Source organism: Nerophis ophidion, linkage group LG17, assembly GCF_033978795.1.
Source record: "Nerophis ophidion isolate RoL-2023_Sa linkage group LG17, RoL_Noph_v1.0, whole genome shotgun sequence".
Lineage (NCBI taxonomy): Eukaryota > Metazoa > Chordata > Actinopteri > Syngnathiformes > Syngnathidae > Nerophis > Nerophis ophidion.
In genome coordinates this window covers 36918579-36927333 of record NC_084627.1, presented here as the reverse complement: position 1 = coordinate 36927333, position 8755 = coordinate 36918579, and the positions used below count along the sequence as shown (strand labels likewise).

The 8755-nt window shown below is 39.4% G+C and overlaps 1 protein-coding gene across 1 annotated transcript in view; it reads right to left on the bottom strand.

Moving 5' to 3' along the window:
- Positions 1 to 1519: 1519 nt before the first annotated feature.
- LOC133536390 (long-chain fatty acid transport protein 6) overlaps positions 1520 to 8755 on the bottom strand; it is a 37729-nt gene continuing 30493 nt past the window's right edge. The window contains exons 9-10 of the mRNA XM_061876881.1: positions 6029 to 6159; positions 1520 to 5966 (exon numbers count right to left, since the gene is read on the bottom strand). Of these exons, the coding sequence (XP_061732865.1) occupies positions 5790 to 5966; positions 6029 to 6159 (308 nt within the window). The 3' untranslated portion in view covers positions 1520 to 5789. The remainder of the gene's footprint in view (positions 5967 to 6028; positions 6160 to 8755) is intronic.

Sequence of the window (8755 nt, the reverse complement as noted above, 5' to 3'; positions counted from 1 at the left end):
CGGGACCCAGGATGGACAGCTCGTCCAGAGTCGGGACCCAGGATGGACCGCTCACCTGTGTATCGACTGGGGACATCGCTGCGCTGCTGATCCGCCTTCGCTTAGGATGGTTACCTGCTGGCTCCACTATGGACGGGAATCGCTCTGCTGTGTTGGATCCACTTTGGACTGGGCTCTCATGGTTGTGTTGGATCCACTATGGATTGAACTTTCACAGTATCCTGTTAGACCCGCTGGACATCCATTGCTTTCGGTCCCCTAGAGGTCATAATTGTCACCGATGTCCCACTGGGTGTGAGTTTTCCTTGCCCTTATGTGGGCTCTACCGAGGATGTCGTTGTTTGTGTTGTGGTTTGTGCAACCCTTTGAGACACTAGTGATTTAGGGCTGTATAAATAATCATTGGTTGATTGATTAATTTTAACTGTCAGTAAAATAAAAGTGCAAATGAAAATACAGCTTCACCTATTTTGGTCTTGGTTTCTGCGCTTAGGAAATAAATATCCCTGTGATTTTAGCTCCAGACTTCTTTGGATATGGTCAGTGCTGCCACAAGTGGTGGAAAGGTGTATTACAACTAAGTGCGGACCACAGCTGAGAAAAAAAATGTTATTTGATGGCCCAACAATTTGTGTCAGGTTCAAACACTGATGACTTCTTTTAAACGGACAAGAAGCAAGGAACCATGCAGAGACAGCGTTAGATTTAGCTCATGAGGAGAACGCATGGAGCTGCACACTTCAATCAATCAATCAATAAATCAATCAATGTTTATATATCCATCCATCCATTTCCTGCCGCTTATTCCCTTTGGGGTCGCGAGGGGTGCTGGTGCCTATCTCAGATACAATTGGGTAGAAGGCGGGGTACACCCTTGACAAGTCGCTACCTCATCACAGAATGTTTATTTATATAGCCCCAAATCACAAGTGTCTCAAAGGGCTGCACAAGCCACAACGACATACACAGATCAGCGCCAACATAAGGGCAAGGAAAAACTCACAATCCAGTGGGACGTCGATGAGAATGACTATGAGAAACCTTGGAGAGGACCGCAAATGTGTACACAATTTTGAAAATAAGAGCTAAAAGGTGCTGTCCACGCATGCGGCCATTAAGCCTTTACAGGTTTTAAGAACCTCTTCCTGAGGGCGTTCCACTTTTATCTTTAGACCAAAATGTGTCCATTCTCCCTTTTCTGTCTACACAGTGTGTCTGCTTGGAAGTACTCCGTGATTGTGCGCTGCCGACCATGCTCGTAAACCCAGCAATGACACGACGAGGGGACAGGGTGTGGTGTTTGGGGGACCATTACTTTTTAGAGGCGGTATAGTACCGAATATGATTAATTAGTATCGCAGTGCTATACTAATGCCGGTACACGGTACAACCCTAATTGAAACATTGAGTATTGATCCGATACAGTATCAGCAGAAACCATAAATAGATAACTTTTTTTGTAGTATTGAATGTTAGAAAATGTTTGATCAAGTGGAATTAGTCAAACAGAGAACAATGGTAAATATGAAAAACACTCAACTATTTATTATTAACCATCTGGAATGTTTAATGCTAATTCAAAAAGGAAAATCCCTTTGAGATTAAACGTTACAACAACAAAGTTACAAGAGGAAGCACATAATAATAAAAAAAAAAAGTGCAGAATTTTGAGGCAGCAATGACCTCAATTTGTATTTAAATGCATTAAGGATACAAACTCAAGTCAATTTCCAGTCTTTTTGCAGCATGTTTCAAGCAAAAGGAGCTGAGTGAACAGAAGCTTACATCGCTCAGCTCTGTTTGAAAGTAAGACACAGAGAGCAAGAACTAATTGTTTGATCGCAGCGAGCACGAGTCGACGGTTCTCTGTGTGATTCAAATATTCATGTAGGGAGGCAGAATTCCAAGCAGCTCCTTTGAATACTACAATAATAAATAGTAGAGATGTCTGATATTATCGGCCGATAAAGGCTTTAAAACGTAATTATCGGTATCGGTTTCAAAAAGCAAAATTTACAACTTTTTAAAATTCCGATGTGTACACGGACGTGAGAAGTAGTACAGAGCGCCAATAAACCTTAAAGGCGCTGCCTTTTTCTTGCCGGCCTAGTCAAATAATATCTACGGCTTTTCAGACACACAAGTGAATGCAAAGCATACTTGGTCAACAGCCATACGGGTCACACTGAGGGTGGCCGTATAAACAACTTTAACATTGTTACAAATATGCACCACACTGTGAACCCACACCAAACAAGAATGACAAACACATTTTGGGAGAACATCCGCACCGTAACACAACAGAACAACTGTGAACCTACACCAAACAAGAATGACAAACACATTTTGGGAGAACATCCGCACCGTAACACAACAGAACAAATACCCAGAACCCCTTGCAGCGCTAACTCTTCCGGGACGCTACAATATACACCCCCCCAAACCCCGCCCACCTCAACTTCCTTACGCTCTCTCAGGGAGAGCACGTCCCAAATTCCAAGCTGCTGTTTTGAGGCATGTTAAAAAAAAATAATGCACTTTGTGACTTCAATAATAAATATGGCAGTGCCATGTTGGCATTTTTTGCCATAACTTGAGTTGATTTATTTTGGAAAACCTCGTTACATTGTTTAATGCATCCAGCGGGGCATCACAACAAAATTAGGCATAATAATGTGTTAATTCCACGACTGTGTATATCGGTATCGGTTGATATCGGAATCGGTAATTAAGAGTTGGACAATATCGGAATATCGGCAAAAAAGCCATTATCGGACATCTCTAATAAATACAATTGTGCCAATCTGCCTGCCTTTTAGTCGTGAGTACAAGTCACAGGGATGTGAACCTTACAGAAGCAGGATAAACTATGTCCAACGTTTCGAAGACATTGCGATGTAAAAAAGATTTATAAAAAAGTTGCAGAGACAACACACTTCTTTGCTTCTAAAGAAAAACAACTTATTATTAAAACAAAAACAAAGAAAAAACAATGTAAGATTTAGTTTCTTTACAAGTTTTTCTATACGTGGTTTAAAAGTCAAGCCACATATGGAATTAAGGTGGCCAAGGTATTTATATTAATAAAACACTATAAGGGAGTCCTTTCACCTTCTTACAGTTTGAAAACAACATGGGCATAGTTTTGTCGGCATTAAAAACTAAGTTTAACTCTGGACGTGAATGACGTTTGTCATTGACACAGGTGGACCCAAGTCCAGTTTAACATAATGTATCACACACAATACTGACATTACTCCATTAGAGAATCCAACAATATAATTACTTAAAACATTATGAATAAAAACTAAGTCTTTACATCTGTATGTATTACCTATACTGTACCTATTGCTTAAGGTACAGTATTTTGTTGCTGTTTTGTTAAGATTGGTCTCTATGTTTTATATACAGTCGTGGTCAAATGTTTACATACACTTGTAAAGAACATAATGTCCTGCAAGTCTTGAGTTTCAAATCATTTCTACAACTCTTTTTTTTTTGTGATAGAGCTCCTTGGTCACAAAACATTCATGAAGTCTGGTTCTTTTATGAATTTATTATGGGTCTACTGAAAATTTGACCAAATCTGCTGGGTCAAAAGTATACATACAGCAATGTATTGTAGCCAAACAGCTCAATTTTTATTTAATCTGACATCCCTTGGACAAAGATAAGACTTTCTAGAGGAAAGTTCTGTGGTCAGATGAAACATAAATTGAGCTGTTTTGCCACAATACCCAGCAATATGTTTGGAGGAGAAAAGGTAAGGCCTTTAATCCCAGGAACACCAAACCTACCTTCAAGCATGGTGGTGGTAGTATTATGTTTTGCTGCCAATGGAATTGGTGCTTTACAAAGAGTAAATGGGACAATGAAAAAGGAGGATGACCTCCAAATTCTTCAGGACAACTTAAAATCCTCAGCCCGGAGGTTGGGCCACAGGCACAGTTGGGTGTTCCAACAGAACAATGACCCTAAACACACTTCAAAAGTGGTAAAAGAACTTGCTAAATCAGGCTAGAATGAAGGTTTTACAATGGCCTTCCCAAAGTCCTGACTTAAACATGTGGACAATGCTGAAGAAACAAGTCCATGTCAGAAAACCAACAGATTTAGCTGAACTGCACCAATTTTGTCAAGAAGAGTGGTCAAAAATTCAAACAGTAGCTTGTGGATGGCTACCAAACGTGCCTTATTGCGGTGAAACTTACCAAGGGGCATGTAACCAAATATTAACATTGTTGTATTTATACTTTTGACCCAGCAGATTTGGTCACATTTTCAGTAGACCAATAATACATTTATACAAGAAGCTTTTTTGTGACCAACAAGTATGTGCTCTAATCACTCTATCACAAAAAATAAAAATAAGAGTGGTAGAAATGATTGTAAACTCAAGACAGCCATGACATTATGTTCTTTACAATTGTATGTAAAATTTTGACCACGACTGTACGCCTCAGAACCAGCGTTCCCTGCAGTGGACATTTGTGTTTTGCATCACAACACTATTTTTAGTGTGTGATGTTTAACGCTGATAAAAAAAAATTCAATGAACAACAAATGTCCATTGCAGACGATGGTTTTAATGATTTTATATGCTTACAAGGAACTGAAATTATTCCAACCATATACAAAATACAAACTATACAAACCCCAAAACCAGTGAAGTTGGCATGTTGTGTAAATCATAAATAAAAACAGAATACAATGATTTTATCCCTCAGATGGTACTGCATCAAAAAGTGACATCAGTGTCTAAAGGATATCACCACATGGGCTCAGCAACACTTCAGAAAACCACTGTCAGTAACTCCAGTTTGTCGCTACATCTGTAAGTGCCAGTTAAAACTCTACTATGCAAAACCGAAGCCATTTATCAACAATACCCAGAAACGCCGTTGGCTTCGCTGGGCCCGAGCTCATTTAAGATGGACTGATGCAAAGTGGAAAAGTTTTCTATGGTCTGACGAGTCCACATTTCAAATTGTATTTGGAAAATGTGGTTGTAATGTCCTCCAGAACAAAGACGAAAAGAACCATCCGGATTGTTATAGGTGCTAAGTTCAAAAGCCAGCATCTGTGATGGTATGAGGGTGTGTTAGTGCCCAAGGCATGGGTAACTTACACATCTGTGAAGGCTCCATTAATGCTGAAAGGTATATACTGGTTTTGGAGCAGCATATGTTGCCTTCCAAGCAACATTGTCATGGACGCCCCTGCTTATTTCAGCAAGACAATGCCAAGCCACGTTTTACAACAGCCTGGCTTCATAGAAAAAGAGTGCAGGTGCTAGACTGGCCTGCCTGTAGTCCAGACCTGTCTTCTGAAAATGTGTGGTGCAATTTGAAGCCTAAAATATAACAATGGCGACCCTGGACTGTTGAACAAATTAATCTGTACATCAAGCAAGAATGGGAAATAATTCCACCTCAAAAGTTTCAAAATTGGTCTCCTTAATTTCCTAACCTTTACTGAGTGTTGTTAAAAGGAAAGGCCATGTAACACAGTGGTAAAAATGCCCGTGCCAACTTTTTTGCAATGTGTTCCTGCCATTGAATTATAAGTTATTGATTATTGGCAACATAAAAAAATCAGTTTCTCATTTCCAACATTAAATATCTTGTCTTTGCAGTATATTCAATTGAATATAAGTTGAAAAGGATTTGCAAATCATTGTATTCTGTTTTTATTTACCAATTACACAATGTGCCAACTTCACTGGTTTTGGGTTTTGTATAATCTATTTTAATGCTTAGACTCTAATGAAGACCTTATTACTCGTTATATTATAGTTTGATTTTTCCCAGCACAATATCCTCATACAGGGATCCACTGAGGAGAATATAGTCCTTCTGAGTGATATCCAAGAAAAACAGAGGATCCATTATGACATCTGGGTTGAAGCCTTCCTGGACTAGTTTGCCCTTCTGCTGCTTAAAAGTGTCCGTCACATCCAGAGAGGGCTGCAAACAAGGTGAGATGGTCAAAATGCGGAAATTCTCTTAAAATCAGAAATGTGACATACCCGTATTCTGACAAACCATGGCCAGGCATACGAAGGAAGTGCTTCAACCAAGTGCTTGTAGAGTTCTGCACCGTTCAGTCTGTGGTCGGCTTTTAAAACAATAGCAGCCATGCCTGCTCGGCCTTCATATCCTGCAATTGATACCACAGTCAATAATTAACAAAGAAACATTTTTTCACTTTCTACAGATGCTTCAGCCTGCCAGCACATTAGCCTAACATTTCAAGTGGAGGAATTTCCTTGGTGTGTTTAGCAACGTTGAAAAATAACCCAAAAGGCTCACAAATTTCCGGTTTGGACGACAAATAATGCCTTGAGAACGGTAGGTCGTGAGTTCAAACCCTGGCCGACTCATACCAAAGACTATAAAAATGGGACCCATTACCTCCTTGCTTGCCACTCAGCATCAAAGGTTGGAATTGGGGGTTAAATCACCAAAAATGATTCCCGGGCGCGGCCACCGCTGCTGCCCACTGCTCCCCTCACCTCCCAGAGGGTGATCAAGGGTGGTGGGTCACATGCAATGAATAATTTTGCCACACCTCGTGTGCGTATACTTAAATATTCCGATATAGTCATTTTCTATATCACACAGAGACAAACCCGCGATATATCGAATATATCAATATATCGCCCAGCCCTACGGTAGTTTGTTGATATCGTAAACTCTGTTTGTGTAAAATTTCAATGGGTGCGCATTGTTAGTTGGGGAAGGTTAAGTCTACCCCAAAATAAGAAAGGATCTTTAGTCCTATAGGGTTTTCCATACAGTAGAAGGCTAAACTAACTACACAACAAATCGAGCCAACACTGCTAATGTATCAATCACAAATTACAAACCTACTGTTAATATTTACCATTCCATTGTCTTCTCCATTGCCATAAAATGTACCGTATTTTTCGGATTATAAGTCGCAGTTTTTTTCATAGTTTGGCCGGGGGTGCGACATATACTCCGAAGCGACTTATGTGTGAAATTATTAACACATCACCGTAAAATATTAAATAATATTATTTATCTCATTCGCAGAAGAGACGAAGAAAATGTCAGCAATTGTCACACACACGTCAACCAATAAGAATTCGGCGGGGGAGGGTCATGGGAGAAGTGCATTGTGGGTCATGAGATGCTAACTGCTATATGGTACTGCCGTAGCTATTAAAATGGATCATTTCAACGTTGGCGGTAACTTATAAAAACTGAGAAGGGGCTGAACAAAAATAGCACCGAAAAGGAAATCATGTACTGCAGATTACAAGCTGGACGTAGTGAAATATGCAGGAGAAAACGACAAGAGGAAGCGCCGTATACCTTTGGAGTTGGCAGAGTTGTTTAGAAGCGACATCGAGGAAGAAGATTTCATGGGATTTATCGATTAGGAGTGACAGATTGTTTGGTAAACGCATAGCATGTTCTATATGTTATAGTTATTTGAATGACTCTTACCACATAATATGTTACGTTAACATACCAGGCACCTTCTCAGTTGGTTATTTATGCGTCATATAACGTACACTTATTCAGCCTGTTGTTCATGATTTTTTATTTATTTCTAATTGGCTTTCAAAAGTCTATTCTTGGTTCTTGGATTTTATCAAATAAATTTCCCCCAAAAATGCGACTTATACTCCAGTGCGACATATATATGTTTTTTTCCTTCTTTATTATGCATTTTCAGCCGGTGCGACGTATACTCCAAAGCGACTTATAATCCGAAAATTACGGTAAGCATCGAGCTTAAAAAAAGGACATTTCTTACTTCAGATGAGGCTGAAAGTTTGTGTCATGACTTGTGCTGGTTTGAGCAACCACCAACAGATCATTTTCTTTCAATCGGTTTCATTGTGGAGAACGGACATGTTTTGGACTACAACTGCTTCTACATTAATGAACAATGGCTGACTAGTGCAAATATATTCGGTAAATCATATTTGGATACTCCGCTGACGTCACACCTAGGAAAACGTCATACATGGAGCAAAATCCAAATGGATTGTAAGGAGGAAGTATAAAGGTTGTTTTATAAATATATCTTTGGAAAGTCTCTATGGTTTGATTTCAAATTTTGGGGACATACGGAGATCCCAAATAATAGTTTTTGCATTTATACGGCCCCTTTAAGTGAGGCCATTTTTAGTAATATTAAGAACACGGTGGACCAGACCTTGATGAGTTGTTGACTAGGATATGTTGTCGATTTAAAACAGGTTCGACTGTCTGGTCCATACAATGTCCTAGTTCACATCCTTGCAATCTGACTAGATCATGATGAACACATACATAGTACTATACATCTTGAAGGGGAACTGCACTTTTTTTTTTTTGGTAATCTTGCCTATCGTTCACAATCATTATGAAATATATGACGAGGAATGGATTTTTTTAATGCATTCTAATTTGTAAAATAAAAGTCAGCCAATGGGAACTCCTATATTTTGCCCATAAAATCCAATAAATAACCATTCAAAAAGCGCCAACAATACTCCATTTACATCACAGGATTTAAATATTTACCCAGTATTAGCGATATCGGTATTATAAGCGTTAACACAGACAAACTATTCATACTATCATTGAGTAGTCTGCTGCTTCCTTGCTCCCTGCAAGTTTATTCTAGTTCATAAATCGAGCATCTCACCTGGACATGAGACGTCTGGGTAGGATACTTTGACAACCATTAAGGACCCGAAACTGGCAAGTACGACAAAAAAAGACACTTGGTCCCC